Here is a 17,735-nt window from a genome sequence, read left to right as displayed (position 1 = left end):
CGTTATATATAATGTAAGTATCGTATTAAAAAAATCTGTATTATAAAAAATACAGCATGATATAAAAAATCTTAAAATAATTGTATGCAATACAAAATATATATTTTAGGGACAAGACATTTCAAAAATAGATGGTTACCAAAGTTCTTGGGTTTCTACTAATTAACTGTATTTATTTTAGAATTCTAAGACAATATTAATTGGTAGGTATTGGATTTTATTCGAGCAGACGAAGCCACATTTACAAGCACCTTAATTAAAGTTTTTTTCCACGTTCACAGAGTCCAAGGACAAGGAGAAGGAGTCTAGCTGAATTGTTTCCCGCGAGGACTGAACAAGACAAACCACCGCCAATTGTTTATTTTAGAGTTTGAAGCCGCTCGTCTACCGCCGTCTGCCGCGTCCGCTGCCGATGCGGCACCCATTACGTTGCACGATGTTCATTATGTTTCGTCTAATTTATAAGTCTGATTAATGTCTGATCACGACATCGTTCGATCTCAATTACATCACAATTTTAATTTTCAGCTTTTAAATGCTGTGCCCACCCCGCCACGCACGGGACAAGGGATGAACTACCAATGGTGTGAATAACGAAACGTACCTACGCGTTCTTTTTATCGCTCCCATTCGTTTTATTTTGCCTGCCTGCTCACACTGGCCTATATGAGTCAAGTGTGGAAAGGAGATGACGTGTAAACGAGTGACAGCGATAAATCTTTTATTCACTTTAATTGGAAGTGACTACTTATAATGATCGAACAGTGTTGTTTAGTTTTATTTTTCCGATACATTATTTTATTTGTTACGATTATCATCTACACAAAAGATGAAATTCGATGCGACAGCGAAATTACAATGAATTTATATTTTACTCATTTCTTTTAATGCATTAATTTGGCCTAAGTTAGGAATTGTTTCTACACTTACGAGTCCTTTATTATAGTTTAAGACTTTATTTTTAAGATGAGATATTTTAATCTGCAGTTATTTTGAATGGCTATTATATATCTAAGGTGCAGAGATGCTTAATCTTTATGTATGTTAAGCTTTAATATTTTATTAGTAAATGTTTAAAATTGGCCCCGCCGAGCGCTCGCTCGCGTCTCTATCGTAACTCTACTCCGACTCAGACTCCACTCAAACTTAAACTGAATTTCTAAAACAATCGAAGAAAACCTTACGTGTGATATTTTGTAGTAGGTATGCTAGATGTTTTGCGGTAGGTATTTTTATGCAGCCTATACATGACATATTAATTTTTTAATTTTGAGCTTAAATATACAATTTATTTTATATTTTTTATACTTAGAAGTTTTGTAAATTATTTTCTAGTTAGGAAGAGAGTTGTCGAAATTGATTTGAGATCACTCGCGTGGCACATTGCCCCTCGCTCTCGCCTCAACTGGACGAGCTTATGTCGAAATTGTGAAATATTTTTGTGGCTAAAATAAAGTCAACATAGTCGATGTCACCTACGATATAATAAGTCATATTTTTGTAAAACAATAGACTGTAAACGGTCTCGTATAATTATAGCTTTTTATGTATCTTTACACACAAATATCACATATCTAATCGATCATACTTTCACACGATGTGTAACTAGGAATAATATTTTGATACCAATATTCACTGCATTTCTTTTATACCTAGCATATATTTGTCTACTATTATGTTCGTAAGGTTGTAAGTAACGTTTACCGCCATAATGTACAGTGTGGTTTAGGTATATGTACCCAGTACTTTAAATGTTTTATCTATATTACACATATCATGCGGATATAGTGAATTCTCAGAGGCTGAAATAGTCCGTTCGTCCGGGCCGGACTCCTGCTCAACCGAGCGCGCTGCGCAGGCCTCACTCCGTAATGCCTCACTAATTTGGCTCTTTAGAATTTTTATACACTTTTTACCCTTTTGGAACGTTTTTGCTAGAGCGCGGCCTGCGTGCGCGCTGCACACTTGCGGCCGACCAATCCACACCAGGGACAATCCCAGTAGATAGCTTTTGTACTAGTGTTGTAGCCTAGAGGGGCAGGCAGGTGGCAGCAGCAGCTACGCGCGCTTTATCGTCGTACAGTGGCTTGGTGCTAGTCTGTGCGTACGCGGATACCAATCTCGCTTCAGTGTCTCGGACCAATATCTTAAAGCTATTTTAGTCTTCTTATATCGATATCCCTTCGCTTTGTGTGTCAAATATGTGCGAATTCCTTGTATTGTAAACATTATATTATCAAATCTAATGTATATCGACCTGTATAATGGTTTAGAATATCTCTGACTTTTCTTCTATAAGGATATTTGAGAAATTCAATAGGCATGCTGGGGTGACTGCGCCGTTGTATGTGTCCAAATTGTTGTAGGTTAGTATCCGAATTGATGCCAATATTTTATATCGGGATGTCCAAGGAAAATAATTCGCGCAGTCGCTCCAGCTAGCGACAGACTGGGTCGTTATTGTATTACACATTTATTTTTATAAGGGCGGGCCAGTGTGATACCTATACTATGAAATGGATAAATAAATATGTATGATCTGTAAAAATGCTTATGTTTGTGTATTATTTCAAACCCAACCACCACCCAATCCATCAAAACAAACAAGATGTGAAATATCAAAAATATAATTCAAATTTTACTTATTTACCTACTTAATTTGTTTAAGGGCATGCATGCACACTTTTAGCCTCTTTTCCAGAGGGGAAGGCAGAGGCTACATCTTTCTACTTATCACGACTCTGAATGTATCTATACTTAATTTGCTTCCTCTACGTTTTTCAACAATCTATTGTCATTGATAGCTCGTCTGCTAAGGGACTTCACCTGTCCTTTCATAAAAAAATTCCGGAAACTAATTTGGGGGGTAGGATAACAAAACAAAAATCAACATACTTAAAGAAAACATTTTTTAAGTAACTTTAATACCAACTTTAGCCTTCCACAAAAACGTAAGAGAAACTGAAATTCAAAATAACGAACTAATCTAAATAAACTGCGTAGACGGTGACATTGGCGAAGATGTGCGGGTTTTCGTAGTTGTGGGTCGCGAACCCATCCCGCTCGTGGTCCCACAGGAACGAGTGGAACATCTGCACGCTCTGCTGCCGGCGCTGGCCGATCGTCACCGTAACTAGTATCCTATATCTGGAAAGGACAAAGGAACATTAAAGCAAAGTACTCATCAGGCTAAAATTCGGTTTCGCTTGTCTTTGTTGGTCCTGATTCATGTCCTTTATATTTATGATCCTGCCCTGTCACAAGGAATTCAGTGAAATGGTCTTGTCGAACTGTTTGGCGGATCTGAAAAAGCCAATGCCTAATGCTTGGCCACGGCTGTTCTCTTTTTACATAAGTTATTGGCCTTGTATTGACTTGGAATACCAAGTGAAGCTTTGGACGTACTGTGATAAAATAGTCTCGGGTCCGATTTCTTCATCGGAACCGAACTCTTTCCCGGAGGGGCAGACAGAGACGAAATCTTTCAAATTTCTTCGACACATGCCATATCAATGTCTGTGGTCCCAAGCTTCCATGGTCTGTGTGCACTTATCCCAAAAACCTATGCCACCTTGTAAAAGAAATATTGTGAACCTCACTGCAGAATCATAATCTTTTTCTACCGATCCTTACGACGGCTCTTAGCCAGTGTAATTAGAGCAAAAAAGTTTTTGCTCCATATATTACTTACGCAACCCAGTCTTCTACAGCAGAAGTAATACGTTGCCATCCCAGCCAAAAATGGCAGGATAGGTAACAATTGCACCATCTTGTTGACAGTCACTGAAATTTCATTAAATTCAACAACGTTTCCTACAACAGCAGAAACATATGACTGGCATAGTTATGAAGCCAGCTATAAACGGGACGAACAACAACATCCCAACGATATTTTCATTTTTAGTTATTGGTCAACTTTATAATTTGGGTCCTCACACATTTACAGCGCTTCTACATTCTTTTATTGTCAAACAGTAGGTTATCTATTTGACAGTCCGTGAATAATTATTTGAAGAAGAACTTTACCACAAACTTTACAAACAACGACAATAATAAAACCTGAAATGGCGATGACATACAAAACTTCTTTCGCTTTTTTTCCCAGCATGGAATGAAGAAGTTGTTTCGATACCTATCTGTACGCCACAAGTCACAAAAATAAATAAAAAATAGAATCACGCGCGCATCAGTCATTATCAGCGAAAAACCTAAATCGCAACCAAAAATAAGCGCAAGCAAAGATTTCACGGATTGGAGCAATATACAGGGTGTCTTTTAATTCAACTGCATAAATTTAACTGTTAAGTGTACTCATCTAAAGGATAAGCAGATATACATGGAGGGTGTGGAGGGAAAGTTCGGAGTGGGAAGACCTAGACGAACGTATCTTGATCAAATTAAGGACGTCCTGGTAAAGGGTCAGGTCAAAAGTACCCGAAACCGCCGAGCTTGCATGAAGAGAGTTATGAATGTGGATGAAGCGAAGGAAATATGCAGAGATTGTGGCAAGTGGAAAGAGGTAGTCTCTGCCTACCCCTCCGGGAAAGAGGCGTGATTTATGTATGTATGTATCTAAAGGATATTGAAAAACGTTAAAAGAAGAATATCGGTTTATATTTCAGAAAGTACGAAAAAAAATAAAAGTATCAAAATCCACGATCCTAATATCACCCCGGCCGGCGGAAAAGTGACGCGTAAGATTTGTAGGTCAACGATACCTCTGTACCTACTTTACTTGATCTTGATACTAGAAAAATAATTTATTTTTCAGACATTTATTTACATGTTTGGTTTTAATTTCTTTTTGTAGTATTGGTCTTTAATAAAGCGTGTGACGTAGTTTTTGAGGGTTTTTTAAATGTAAAAATGATGACGTTTAATTTAAATAAAAATAGGCTCAAACGGCTCAGAAGCATGGGTATAGTCTATGTTTAAAAAGATGCAGTTGTTTTAAATGTCACCCTGTATACAATCTCCGACGGCGGAAGATCTTCCCTATGGTGGCGGTCGAGCCGAATCATCGCTCCCGCTACAAATAAGTCATTAGATGTGCCGCTTTAATTCGTATGCTCATTGCCCATGCTACCATAGCTGAACCCTTATCTATTGAACATCTTTTCAACGTTGATAAAGTTACCTACGTTTCAGTCTAAGTCGTTTCGAGACTATTGGGCACTGTGTACCCCGTAAGGGATAGAGACGTGATATATGTTGTACCTAGTTATGTATGATAACTTTTTGGCTTTCAAACGTATCTATCAACGTACCTAGTCTGTTCTTGTGACTACTATCTCTGTCTATCCCTTACGGGGTACGGGAGACGCAATGCAATCACCTGTTATAGTTCTCGTCTTTGATAGCATTCCTGACGATTTCCGCCAAGTTGAGGATCACTTCAGGGACTTCTTTCTCGCTGTACTCCACCTCTTCCAGCTCTGGGTCGACGACTCTTTTCAATATTTTCTTCACGTCGTCTTCTTTGAAACGTTTCTTTGGGTTGAGTTGGTATGTTGGCTGGTAGGTTCTTAACTTCAACATGAAATAGTAAAAATTTGTAGGTACAATAGATAGGTATTAGGTCTCGTTTCGTACAGTGGATCTAAAAGTGAACCTCATCTAGCCTCTCTAGTCTAGTCTAGTCTCTCGTCAGCTTGTGTCATGGTTGTTGATTGTATGTCACTGACGAGAGTGTTTATCCCCTTTGTCGCCGCTTACGTTCCGCCAGATTCACGGATATGAGATGGAGTGAATGTAGGTATAACGATGGGAGGAGGCTCGTTGTTAGTGTGTTTGTTCACAATCGTTAATAAAGCATACCTTTATCTTATTATTGCTCTGTTTCTTTCTTTAAGAGTTTAACCTGAAGAGAGAAGATAACACAAATGTAGGTATGCCTTACCAAAATTCGTAAATAACCCCCAAAAGAGATTTGCTTTAAGAAGAAGGAGCAAAATTCATACTACGTAGTGGATAGCTCCAGGACTTCTTGAGGTTCTGAATTCTAAATTAGTCTCCTGTAAATAAGTAGTCAAGTTTCCGAAATCTTAGGTACCTAGGTAGGTAGAAGGAAGGTTAGGTTAGTTGGGAAGTTTAAGAAGGTGGAACCAAAGGAACATTCGGTTAGTTACTAATAATGTAAATACTTACTTGCTTTGCTGGTAGTGGAAGTATTGGCTTGCTTTCTGACATAATTTAGGATCATTAAAATTATCTCTTACCATCAAGTATTTAGATAGGTATATCGCACACTTAGTAGCCTACCTTTTTCCGTAGTCTGAAGCACAGGTTTAAGGGTTTGATCGATACCTTTGTTATACAGTACCTATAGGTACGTACGTATACAGATTTATAGAAGTACATAGATAGCTATCTGGTGGTAAGAGTAATCTACCTGGTAAAACTATCTAGTTACCTACGATAATTTCTTAGGCCAATCACTCTTCATTACATACTTACCAATTTCGGTTTAGTACTACTTTTTCGTCGCCCATAATCAATACTTATCGTGCTTGATTTTCGATTATCTGTAGACATTGTAATTTATATGTTAAAATATATTTAAGTGACCATCTAGATTGCCCACCATGGAATGATAGGTAAGCTCTTTAGAGAATTTTTAATTCACAATAATTGGCTGTATCTCTGTATATTTTTGCTATATAGTTATGACAGTTTCATGACAATTTGATATTTCAATGTAAGTACGTGCCAATATGTTTGTAGGTACCTAAGTCATGCATGTTGTTTTCCCTCTTTCGTTTTGGAGTAACTTATTGTAATAGGTATTATGGTGATTTTTTTAATATATCAATAATAGATGAAGTCAGTTAGCCTGCCTCTATTTTATATAATTCTGTAAATATGAGTCGACAATTGTCCCTTGATATTTTTTTCAAAGCAAGGAACAAAATCAGCAATATTTCTGAAAGTAAAGAAAAAGTTGTGGTAAATAATACTACTTCTAAAAGTAAGATCAACAAAAAAATCAGTCTGAGTTTAACCAAATCGCCAAGAGCCACGAAGTCAACGAAGATAATTATGGAACCTGAAAAGCAGGTTATAAACATATGCAGTGATGATGAAGATATTTTTCTATCATCATGTAGTAGAAGTGTGGCTGATATTGATTTGCCTGAACCGATTACTACCAATAGGAATGATAATTCTGATTCATCTGAAGGTACTTTACTTTATTCATTAACTCCAGAAAAGCCAGTATCTTCACATACTCCTTCAAAAACACCACAATCTTTCATTAGTCCCAAATCAAGTACAAGTTCAAGAAGCAAATTTTATTCTCCAACCAAGAAGAGAATTGTGGCAGAGAAGACTCCAGTGAAAAGAAAATTAGAACCTGAGTTTCAGGGATTTGATTGTACTGACGCATTTAATCATGATTATACAAAAGATGACAAAAGTAAGTTTCACAGTAAGTTGTATAATATTTATTCTGATTCTCTGAATCATGAAAAGTCACGGAGATAATGGTGTGCTGCTTAGCGTGCGCTGGTGTATCATAAAATAAAAATTGTATGTAGTTTGTTTTTTCTGCAGCTTCGCCTGCAAAAATTTAGCACCACCCACATAAGAATACAGGTTTTTCACAAATCCTACAAGAACTTTAGTTTTTACCAGAATGACATCTTATGTCCTTTTCTATAATCTTAATTCAATTTATTAGAAATTTTAAGAAGACTGGCTTGGCTCGGTAGACAAGGCTTAAAGAGGTAATACAAACAAATAAACTTACTTTCCAATTTATAAAATTAGTTGGAATTTATTTTTCTACCTCTAAAAGTTAAGACTACTAAGAGAATTATTTCACTAAAGGAAGGAAATACCAGTTCCATACAATACAGAACCAGGGTTAGATAGTTTTTATATGTGCCTTTAAACTTTATGGCCTTGAAGAAGTGTGTGACAATTTCAGCAGTGATAGCAATAAAACTGATGGTATTTTATGGACTAATTTGAGCTGAAATGCATGCAATACTGATCAGGTTACTGTTCTAGTAGAATTAGATTGTTATCTATTTATAAATCTTAAAAATTTTATTACATGGCATATTTTTTATATTACAGCAAAATCGTTTATAAACATAATTAAAAAATGTTTAGAAAAGGAGTCTTTAAAAAGGCTACTAGCAGAAGAAAGCCAAATGGTTCTACACAGTTGCCTCTCTGTGCTAAATCCAGGCGCGCGAGTGGTGTGCCGTCTGTACTGGCGCAAGCTCGGTTGGTACAGAGTCGACCAAGTGAGGGCTATCGTCGGCGAAGGTAGCCAAGTGGATGACTCTACCTTTAATTTAATGTTGCAGTCTTTGATTGCTAGCGGCTTGCTTCTACAAAGTTCTGTGGGTCACAATAACAGTGAAGGTGAGATTTATCTGTAGAAGATTATGCAGTTGTTCAATAAAATACATTTCTGTATGTAGGTACTTTAAGGTAAACAATCATGATTTTAGAAAATTACATATCTAAATTAATTTATAGCCAAAAGATCAATACTGTTTACCCTCTCTATTATGAAAGTGGTGATTATGTGTATGATTCATATTTGTGTATGCATTCTTCAGACAATAATTACGAATGACTTAATTTATTTTACAGGTAATTTAACTTTTGAAGATTTAGCTGGCATACTGAAAGCTGATGAACTCAAACAGATATGCAAGGATTTGAAACTAAAGATCCTATCAAAACAACATGCTATTGATGCCCTGAGGAACTACTGTAGGAAGTCTTCCATCGGGAACTATTTCACTGGCGGCTCACAAAGCAATGATGCTAGAGTTATTAAAATGTACATATATTATTTTTCATATCTTTTAACCAAGTCTTTCGACGTGTCTTTTACTTGAGGCCGTTAAAGAAAAGACTAAGTAATTTTGTATTACTTGCTTTTGTGTTCGCACACGTTATTTAGATAAAACATAAATACATCTATTTTTAGTCAGACTTCAGAACATTGATAGCGCTATCTATTTTTAATTATAAATAGATATAATATTATTATATTGAGGGAAAATATCGTAAGGAAACTTGTACATTCAGGTAACTAGATGTCTAACCATGATCGATCTATTATAATATCTGTTAGGTATACCTGTAAAGGTCAGATGGGAGTCGCTTCATGTAAAAACCTGATTCAACCAATCAAGGATTCGTGGTCAAAGGCGAACCCCGTGCTCCTCTCCAGAGTTATAGGGATGCAACTGGCACTAAAGCCAGGAAAAAGATAAAATACATAAAAAAAATAGACATACTTTTTTCAGCCTTATTCAATGTCAATTGGATAAGGCATTCAATTGATGAAAAATCAATTTTTCATAAATTCTGTAATTTGTTCTGATACTGTAATTTGTGTTTAACTTAAGAGATAGGATATAAGACTCACAATAATAGAAGAGGAAATTAATGATTTTATTTTTATTTATAACCACTTTATGTTAATTTCAGAATGAGTAAAAAGGCAGGCCCCTGTTTCAAGCTATCGGATCTGACGCGGAACACTCTAGACAAGTTGTACATGCTCATGTACCTGGGAATCAACTACAATGTCATTAGAGAGAAGAGGCTGGAACTGACCATTTTGTATGATAAAATTGGAAGGGAGACTTATCCTGTTGAGGACAATTGGCTGGACGATGCCAGCGTCGTTTTCGAAAATAGGGAACAGTTTGACAGGTTAATTTTAATTCAAAGCTTAGGATCCAACAAAGACAGCATCTGAAGAAAAAAGAATAAATGTTCAATAAAATAATGACTTATTACATGTACATTAAACTTAATCTCGCTCGTCCTAGAGGACATTTCAGTCCATATGTCCGCGGGAAATTAGACCTTAGACGCAAGTATATCGGTGTAACTTATAAAAATGGCAATACTATCAGTTGAATATATACCTACTGTCTTATCGTGCACGTAATGTAATTAGCATACAATGTTATAATAAGAATTATCTTTTTTTTCTTTAGATACTACACTGCACAATGTATATATGAAGATTTCCTGGAAAGAACGGATTTAAAGGAGAAATGTGATATTATTTCTAGAGTGTACAGTATGTACAAGAGTATCAGTGAGGAAGAGATGTTATCGTAAGTATTTTCAGACTATTATAAGAAAGATGATAACTGTTTATAATTTTTCCACAATAACAGTTTACAATATGTAATGAAGACTAGACTTTAGGCTGAGCCCTCATTCCCGTGGGAATACCTAGTAATAAAAGCAGCATCTGTTTTTACTGAAAGTGGTCAAGTAATAAATTAACACTTGCATGTTAAACACAATCTCAAAATTAACTATTTAATGTATAGCGAAACTATGTTATAATGAAGAACTATAATGATTGATATCAATCTTCACAGTTACAAATCCCTGCCTCCGTGGCTTCGTCGATACACTCCTGCTAACATCTACATTAAAATCCTAGAGGCCGGTGTGGTAGAACTGAAAAGAAATAAGACTAAAGAGCATAACACACAGGCTGTGGACATACTGACGATGCTGATTAACCAGATCGCCTTCAGACAACACAAAAAGGCTGAATGGTATTCGGAGAAAGCGTTGATATTGAACAATATGCAAGAGTTTAATGAGGTAATACATCAATTAATGGAAAGATAGTATTTAGTAAGAGATAATATTTTTTCATTCAATTTTCTTTGTATTCTTTTTGTAGGCGATGGGCTATTAACCTGTCCCGATTTTAAATCTCAATTCCATTATAAATCCATACAGATGGAAGTTAACAATGACCTTCTTTCATTTTGCAGGCAGCGATGGTATTGATAGAAGGGTTGAACTCCAATCTCCCAGAGCATGCTAAGGAATTACTTCATTGTCGCGTCCGCAAAATGATTTCAAAGGCGGATCAGCTGGAGGGTTACGCACAGCCGGACGAAACCACTCTTGAGAAGAATCTACCGGCCTACCATATTTATAAACAGCCTATGGAGTGAGTCTTATTGTTTATACAGGGTGACATTTAAAACAACTGCATCCTTTTAAACATAGGCTATACCCATGCTTCTGAGCCGTTTGAGCCTATTTTTATTTAAATTAAACGTCATCATTTTCACATTTAAAAAACTTTAAAAAAATTTGAGAGGAACTTGCTGAGCTACCACATTTACACAGCTATTGGACTAATTAGTAATTGTTTCTATGTGGTGACCAAAATCGAAAAAGGTATTGGACATGTCATGTTTCAGATGGTTTTGGACATGTCGAGAGTATAGATGACGGCAGAATGCCGAATGGTATACTCACATATTTATCTCTCTCATGGTAAACACAATCAAATAGTACAAGAGAAACACCTTTACAGTTTTAGAGTGTCGGTGGTTGAATCGGTAAGGTGCCCGGTTAAAATGCTTGCTGCGCAGAAAAGCACAGGTTCGAATCCCACCTCGGCCATGAACCAATTACTTTTTTCGAAATTATGTACATCAGTTTAAATACTAAAATAAGTTTTTTCGGCGAGGGAAAATATCGTGAGGAAACCTGCACAATCAGGCAACTGGATGTGTAACCATGGTAGATCCAATACGGGTTAGGTTTACCTACAAAGGTTGCGGAGATCAGATGGGAGTTGCTTCGTATATAAACCTGATTCACCCAAACCATGATCAAAGACATACCCCGGGCTCCTCTCCGGAGTGATCAGCATGCAACCGGGACTAAAGCCAATGAAGAATAAGAAGGCCTACCCTTACACTAACTATAAGTAGTTTTTTTCCTGAAATAGTTTCCACAAATGACTAATGTGTACATTTCAGGCGAACCACGAACCGCGGTAAAGTAAAGTTCGAGACCCGCCTCGAGTCTGAGCGCATGATACAAGACGCCGAGCAGTATTGCATATCGCATTATATCGATAGTGGAGAGTTCACGCACGGTTAGTATGGCTTTTCAATTAATTCTCGGCTTTATTAATAATATCGCTTATAAACTTGGGATTCTTCTTAAAGCAACTTAAGGTTCCTAGATTATTGGGCGATCGCCAAGTTATTCCAAATCTTTATGAACGTACTAGTTTATTTTTGGGACCTTGGAGTCTGACATAGACAGAGCACTGACCAGAATAATAATATGTATCATCCATGTAACTTGTTTTTACAAGTAAAATATATTTTTTATTCTTCGTAATCAGATCAGCCATTTGGGCATTTTTTTATAAATATATTTTTTTTTAATTTTATTTTAGGCGGCCACTGGGAAGGCAGTATAATTACAACGATCTTTTTCCTCCTATTCTGGGACATAATTTACTCCAAGCCCCGCGGTACCGTGGGCATCTTCCTCACTCGGTACCAGATGTTCCCACTAGACTTATTTACGGAAAGCTTCTACACAAACAGACAGACTCTCATAGAAGAGAGATTGGCGTGGATCGAGGCGTGTACTACGGATGAAATGGTGGACACGATGAGCGAGAAGTGGAACAGCAGGGATGAATGTAAGTTGCTCTTATTGTGTTTTAGATCATATGCTATGCAAATCAAACAAATACATTTCAATCAGTTAGTTTTAATTGTAAGCCGCCATGGGGTTGCCCAAAGTTGTCATTAATCTGTGGATGCGATAAACTTACATTGACTCTAATTCTTTACCACTTAATTTTAAATAATCTCTCAGTTTTGCTTGTTGTGCTTCGCTTTGGATAAATGATGTTAAAATTACTATTAATCAAAGTCATTTTGCAAAGGGCAAGTGGTGAAGGATATTGAGTAAATATTTACGCAAATGTATATGGAACAAATTATACAAATTAAATTAGCCTCAAAGGGAGTTCAAACTTGTATTATGAAATACTATTTTATGACATCCAAGACCCAGGTCAATCAGAACCCAGGAATCGCATCACAAGTGGCTATAGTGCACTTGGCACTATAGCCACAGAGACCGTCAAAGTTTTCCAACTTCACATAACAGAAGCAGATTATAAGTATGTTATGCGACATTTCAGGCGAGCTATCCGGCGTGCAGCGCAGCATCGGCTGGACGAACATCAGCGGCGTGTCTCGCTGCCTGGGCGGCGCGCGCACGGCCGCCGTCTGCCGGAGACTGGCCGCAGACTACCGCCGCTCGCACTGCGGCTTCCCCGACCTGGCGCTGTGGCACGGGTGCTCGGGGAGGGTACTGCTCATTGTCATGTCACACCGCCATCTGCCGGAGACTGGCCGCAGACTACCGCCGCTCGCACTGCGGCTTCCCCGACCTGGCGCTGTGGCACGGGTGCTCGGGGAGGGTACTGCTCATTGTCATGTCACACCGCCATCTGCCGGAGACTGGCCGCAGACTACCGCCGCTCGCACTGCGGCTTCCCCGACCTGGCGCTGTGGCACGTGTGCTCGGGGAGGGTACTGCTCATTGTCATGTCACACCGCCATCTGCCGGAGACTGGCCGCAGACTACCGCCGCTCGCACTGCGGCTTCCCCGACCTGGCGCTGTGGCACGTGTGCTCGGGGAGGGTACTGCTCATTGTCATGTCACACCGCCATCTGCCGGAGACTACTTCATTTTCCCGGCATTAGTCCCTTACCTCAGGAGAGAAACTCCAAGTGTGACTTTGACCTTGATCCTGGATTGGGTTTGTCAGCTGTTAATACGATGCCATTGTCGGATTGACCTAGCGACTATAGACTTAAAACCTTACGGAGTAGACAGAACCAATATTCGAAATTCTAAGGCTACGTTTAACTGGATGGCTTAAGAATATTTAGTTCTGTTTATCACTCATATAAGTCCACCAAGAAAAAGACCTCATCATATGAGTTTTCGATAATAATTATCGTAAAAATTATAAATTCTCTAGTGGAACACAATAAAAAATTTCAAAAATATTGTTACAGATAAAATTCGTCGAAGTGAAGACGGACACGGACAAGCCATCAATGAAGCAGATACAGTGGATGAATTACTTGTTGCAGAACGATATCGAAGTAGAATTCTGCTACGTGGGAGCGAACACCACGCGGTGCAAGGCGAGAGCTGCGAGTAGCTACGCTTCTTTGCCCTCTGTCTACTAGTCTATGATTAAGGGATTCTCTTACGGGGTAGACAGATCCAATATTCATTAGTCTTATAGGCTACACTAAGCTGGGGAACAATGGTGGAATAGAGATAGTTACATACAGTGACTAATAGCTTAAAAGTAGAATCCCACAACCATTTTTTTCTTGTTTGACTCCAGCAATCTGCGGGAAAAAGGTGTGAAATTATGTTGTTTTTCTTTACCAAATCAGCTTGGAAAGATACATATTTTTAATTTAAATGGACCAACTTAGCAAATAAGTACAAAAGATGCATTACTTGAAGCAGAAAGCCATCGTGGTGTAGTTTCGCTATTTCGGAGAGTGATACAAAGCTCTACTCTAGCAGTAATTTGGAACCCTCTAAAAGTCACCAATGTGGCCGAGATTACTAATTGTCTAAAATGACTTAGGAACTGAAGAAATTGAGCTTTAAAAAAACTAGGGTTAGAGATTGGTTTTATGTATGGAAAGTTATCAATCGATGACTAAGGTTATGTGCAATATAAGAGAAATTGATTGGACTGTGGCTTAAATAAAAATTTAATTGTAATTCAAATTTAAGATAGTAATTGTGGTTAAAAAAGTGTGATGAAAAAAAATGTAAATATTGTTGAATTTGAAAATTACTTTAAAAGAGTATGATTTTCAAAGATGTAGCTTCGGTAAAGAAGTGGCCAAAAAATTTCAGTTTAAGGGTATATATACGCACGAAGAGGCCTATTGTATTTTATAAAGCTAATGATTTGTAATAGTACATTATATTGATGTATTAAATCATATTTTCCATAAAATTTGTTTATTTGAGTATTGGTGTTATAGTTACCTTAAAATACTGCCTCGGTGTTGATTAATTTTTACAAACTTTTTGACTTTTATGTTGGGGTCTACTCAGCTTTTTAAACCTCTCACTTTTTGCTCTTTCAAGAAAGTAATTTCGAATTTTGTTGAGTTTAATACCGTTTGATTTTTAAGCTCGATGTTCGCTCTAAAGGAAAGCTATGTATGTCACAAGTTATAAGACTGGGACGAAATATATACGCCACAAGCCACAAAAAAAATCAGAATAGCATATGCAAATGAGCATATATACAACCTCCGACACAACATCGTTGGAGCCGCGGTTCCCCAGGCATCACACCTAGCCTGGCAGATCTTCCCTTTGGTGGCGGTCGAGCCGAATCATCGCTCCCGCGACAAGCCTGTGGCGCCATCTCTACGCCACTCGTCACAACATCCAATCAAACAACAACTGTCAATCATCTCGAAGAAATTGACGCGCTCAACCAATAGCAGAGAAGAAACTAAATCGCGATTTCAGAGATTTCACGGATTGGAGCTATATATACAACCTCCGACACAACATCGTCGGAGCCGCGGTTCCCCAGGCATATAACACCTAGCCTGGCGGAAGATCTTCCATTTGGTGGCGGTCGAGCCGAATCATCGCTCCCGCTACAAGCCCATTACATTCTGTGATTAGCTAGGCAGCATAGTAGTATAAAAATAAATTACGCGGTAGCATAATAAATACTTAATAATTACGCTTCTTTCCCGGACAGAGACTACTTCTTCATAAAATAAAATAATCAATAAAATAAAATGGAACCTTCTTGTGTAAATAACATGCCAAATTATGACGTTGTAATTTTTATTTCTGACAACTAACTCGGAACACTCCAATCTTGGGATTAGCTAGAAAACCAGCCGATCTAGCGAGACAGTCATACTATACCCAGTGAAATGTTTTCTGTATTCATCCCATTGCTGGCCATGTCTGCGGTGTCAGCCGTGTCAGTCATCTACCTGTACTGCGCGAACCGGCTCACCAGGAGGAAAGGATACATGGACGTGACGGAGAAACCTACGCCCGTTGCCCTCGAATAGTGATTAGTGTAGAATTATTTGTCTAATGTAATATGTGCAGTACAAATTACGACCAAAAGTCCTACAGATTTAAATAACTACATTAGTGACGTGTATTACACGTATTGATTCGAGCGGGAATATTGTGAAATAAAACACTTCAGTTGTGTAACAGATTATTTATTAAAATATATTCTACTAAAAAGTCATAACATAGTATGTACATTCAACAATACACCAACCTACCGAGTGTAGGGACATAAGGCACCTATTTTAATTGGTTTTCGCACTAATCCCTAACGAAACTTTCACCGCAAAATGGTAAATTCCAAAACAAGCAGCAAGGGTTGAGCATTTAGTTAATTAATACAATTTTATAATCATTATAACTAAATAAAAGATATACTACAAAATGCATAATTTATGCACCACAAAACATAGCTGTGCTGATAACACAAATTTGAATAAAAAAGATATTTTACTCCTGACAAAAGTCCAACGTTGAATCAGTAAAAATACTTACAAACGATTTTAATAATAGGATAACCGGACCCCTGTCTTTCTCTTGGTAACCAACTAGTCTTACATTTATTAGACTATCTTTTCAATTACCACACCACGTGAACAGAAAACTAAAAATACATAAAACATTTATATAAAAAATATCTATACGAAAGTTTAGTTTTAAAGGAAACTCAATGATTTCAATTTGTTCTAACTTGATATGTTACCTAAACATGCTTTACACAGCCGAGGGAAGTGATTGCACTTACAATATATAAAATTCCAAAACCTACATCTAACATTGTATAAATAACTCGGAAATTGGCAGAACCTACACCTACGTATTTAATGTAAATATTACCTTACGAATTACAGGCACCGCTGTCATAACATTATAATCTACAAAATATTAAATTGCATGCAGCCACTTTATTTAAACTTGCCTTATATTTGGCAAACACAATTATTATAATAGAAGGCACTCCTTAAAGTCAATATAGTCTTAACTCTGGGGCGTTTGAGTAAATACAACACTCAAATATAAAATACAACGTAGTTGATAAAAGGTTGATATTACGCTTAAAAGATCGTCCATTTATCATGTTTATTAAAATAAAATTATCTTTCTTCTTTGCGTTCTAATTCTTCTAATTTGTGTTGGCAAAGCGTGTCAAAAGATTGGCGGAGCTTTTTTAAAGAAGGAAATGGCAGTGTACCATTTATATTAGAGGAGAAAGCGTGAAAGATGGACGATCCCTTATCTAGTCTCACCCTTAGGCTATGTTCCACTATAACATAGTAATGTCGGCACTCCTTACTGGCGAAGCATGCGCGGGACTCCTGTTCAGAAACAACGCATTCGTTACTTTAGAATCAACCACATTTAGGATCCCATCACCAGTTAATTATTCCTTTACCATAAAATCCCGTGTTATACCACCTATAAAAATACTTAACTAATAGTATGTAAAATGGGCGCAACAATAAGATATTTAGACAATTATTTCTTTGCTTTGTAGTGAAATTGAGAATAGCCTAGTTTTCTCCGTATGTAATTTAAAATTATGCAATTGATCTATTTATCTTTTTGTCAAACCCAAATGAAGACATTTTGAGTATTTGGCAAGATTTGTCAAGAGTATTTACAATCTTATTAATTAATTAGACATAATAACATATCCATTTAATGTTCATGTTATCTAAAACAAATTTATCTTATGATATTGAGTAAATATTTCTTATATCTTTATTTTATCAACGAAATAGGTTAGATAATGTCGTTATACTTTGTTACTACGTAATATACAAAACATTTTCTTGAT

At 37.1% G+C, this 17,735-nt stretch overlaps 4 protein-coding genes across 12 annotated transcripts in view; 2 read left to right on the top strand and 2 right to left on the bottom strand.

Annotated features, from left to right (window-relative positions):
- LOC106132781 (synaptic vesicle membrane protein VAT-1 homolog-like) overlaps positions 1–2,554 on the top strand; it is a 34,115-nt gene extending 31,561 nt beyond the window's left edge. For all 3 annotated transcript variants that reach the window (XM_013332311.2, XM_060949657.1, XM_013332310.2), the window contains exon 9: positions 282–2,554. In XM_013332311.2, coding sequence (XP_013187765.1) covers positions 282–313 — 32 coding nt within the window. In that variant the 3' untranslated portion in view covers positions 314–2,554. The remainder of the gene's footprint in view (positions 1–281) is intronic.
- A 105-nt stretch (positions 2,555–2,659) lies between these two features.
- Positions 2,660–6,722, bottom strand: LOC106132629 (dynein light chain Tctex-type 5). Of its 3 annotated transcripts, XM_060949674.1 has the most exons (4): positions 6,457–6,722; positions 5,336–5,529; positions 3,692–3,783; positions 3,010–3,147 (listed from the first exon to the last, which is right to left on the bottom strand). In XM_060949674.1, the coding sequence occupies exons 1-3, from the start codon at positions 6,532–6,534 to the stop codon at positions 3,705–3,707; spliced, it is 351 nt and encodes a 116-aa protein (XP_060805657.1). In that variant the 5' UTR covers positions 6,535–6,722; the 3' UTR covers positions 3,010–3,147; positions 3,692–3,704. The 3 variants fall into 3 exon arrangements, with proteins under 3 accessions (XP_060805656.1, XP_013187539.1, XP_060805657.1); XM_060949673.1 differs by lacking the exon at positions 3,692–3,783 and having other exon boundaries at positions 2,660–3,147; positions 6,457–6,709; XM_013332085.2 differs by lacking the exons at positions 3,692–3,783; positions 6,457–6,722 and adding an exon at positions 6,148–6,446 and having other exon boundaries at positions 2,660–3,147.
- Positions 6,723–6,733: 11 nt separating this feature from the next.
- LOC106132795 (fanconi-associated nuclease 1) lies at positions 6,734–14,811 on the top strand. Of its 2 annotated transcripts, none has more exons than XM_013332328.2 (11): positions 6,734–7,417; positions 8,083–8,376; positions 8,611–8,803; positions 9,460–9,687; positions 9,978–10,100; positions 10,374–10,605; positions 10,782–10,963; positions 11,787–11,905; positions 12,215–12,466; positions 12,977–13,146; positions 13,864–14,811. In XM_013332328.2, the coding sequence occupies exons 1-11, from the start codon at positions 6,862–6,864 to the stop codon at positions 14,038–14,040; spliced, it is 2,526 nt and encodes an 841-aa protein (XP_013187782.2). In that variant the 5' UTR covers positions 6,734–6,861; the 3' UTR covers positions 14,041–14,811. The 2 variants fall into 2 exon arrangements, with proteins under 2 accessions (XP_013187782.2, XP_060805655.1); XM_060949672.1 differs by having other exon boundaries at positions 12,977–13,258.
- A 1,262-nt stretch (positions 14,812–16,073) lies between these two features.
- Positions 16,074–17,735, bottom strand: part of LOC106132686 (transcription factor HNF-4 homolog) — a 43,065-nt gene continuing 41,403 nt past the window's right edge. For all 4 annotated transcript variants that reach the window (XM_060949669.1, XM_060949671.1, XM_060949670.1 and 1 more), the window contains exon 10: positions 16,074–17,253. In XM_060949669.1, the coding sequence (XP_060805652.1) occupies positions 17,202–17,253 (52 nt within the window). In that variant the 3' untranslated portion in view covers positions 16,074–17,201. The remainder of the gene's footprint in view (positions 17,254–17,735) is intronic.

The sequence above is a fragment of the Amyelois transitella genome, chromosome 19, assembly GCF_032362555.1.
Source record: "Amyelois transitella isolate CPQ chromosome 19, ilAmyTran1.1, whole genome shotgun sequence".
Taxonomy (NCBI): Eukaryota; Metazoa; Arthropoda; class Insecta; order Lepidoptera; family Pyralidae; genus Amyelois; species Amyelois transitella.
This window is presented reverse-complemented; position numbering and strand designations above follow the sequence as displayed.

Coding starts and splice junctions, on each gene's coding strand:
- LOC106132795 (XM_060949672.1), top strand. CDS start 6,862: ATGAGTCGACAATTGTCCCTTGATATTTTTTTCAAAGCAAGGAACAAA. Junction 8,804..9,459: donor GATGCTAGAGTTATTAAAAT/GTACATATATTA, acceptor TGTTAATTTCAG/AATGAGTAAAAAGGCAGGCC. Junction 13,259..13,863: donor GGCACGGGTGCTCGGGGAGG/GTACTGCTCATT, acceptor ATATTGTTACAG/ATAAAATTCGTCGAAGTGAA.
- LOC106132629 (XM_060949673.1), bottom strand. CDS start 6,534: ATGTCTACAGATAATCGAAAATCAAGCACGATAAGTATTGATTATGGG. Junction 5,530..6,456: donor GTAGTACTAAACCGAAATTG/GTAAGTATGTAA, acceptor TTCATGTTGAAG/TTAAGAACCTACCAGCCAAC. Junction 3,148..5,335: donor AAAGACGAGAACTATAACAG/GTGATTGCATTG, acceptor TGTCCTTTCCAG/ATATAGGATACTAGTTACGG.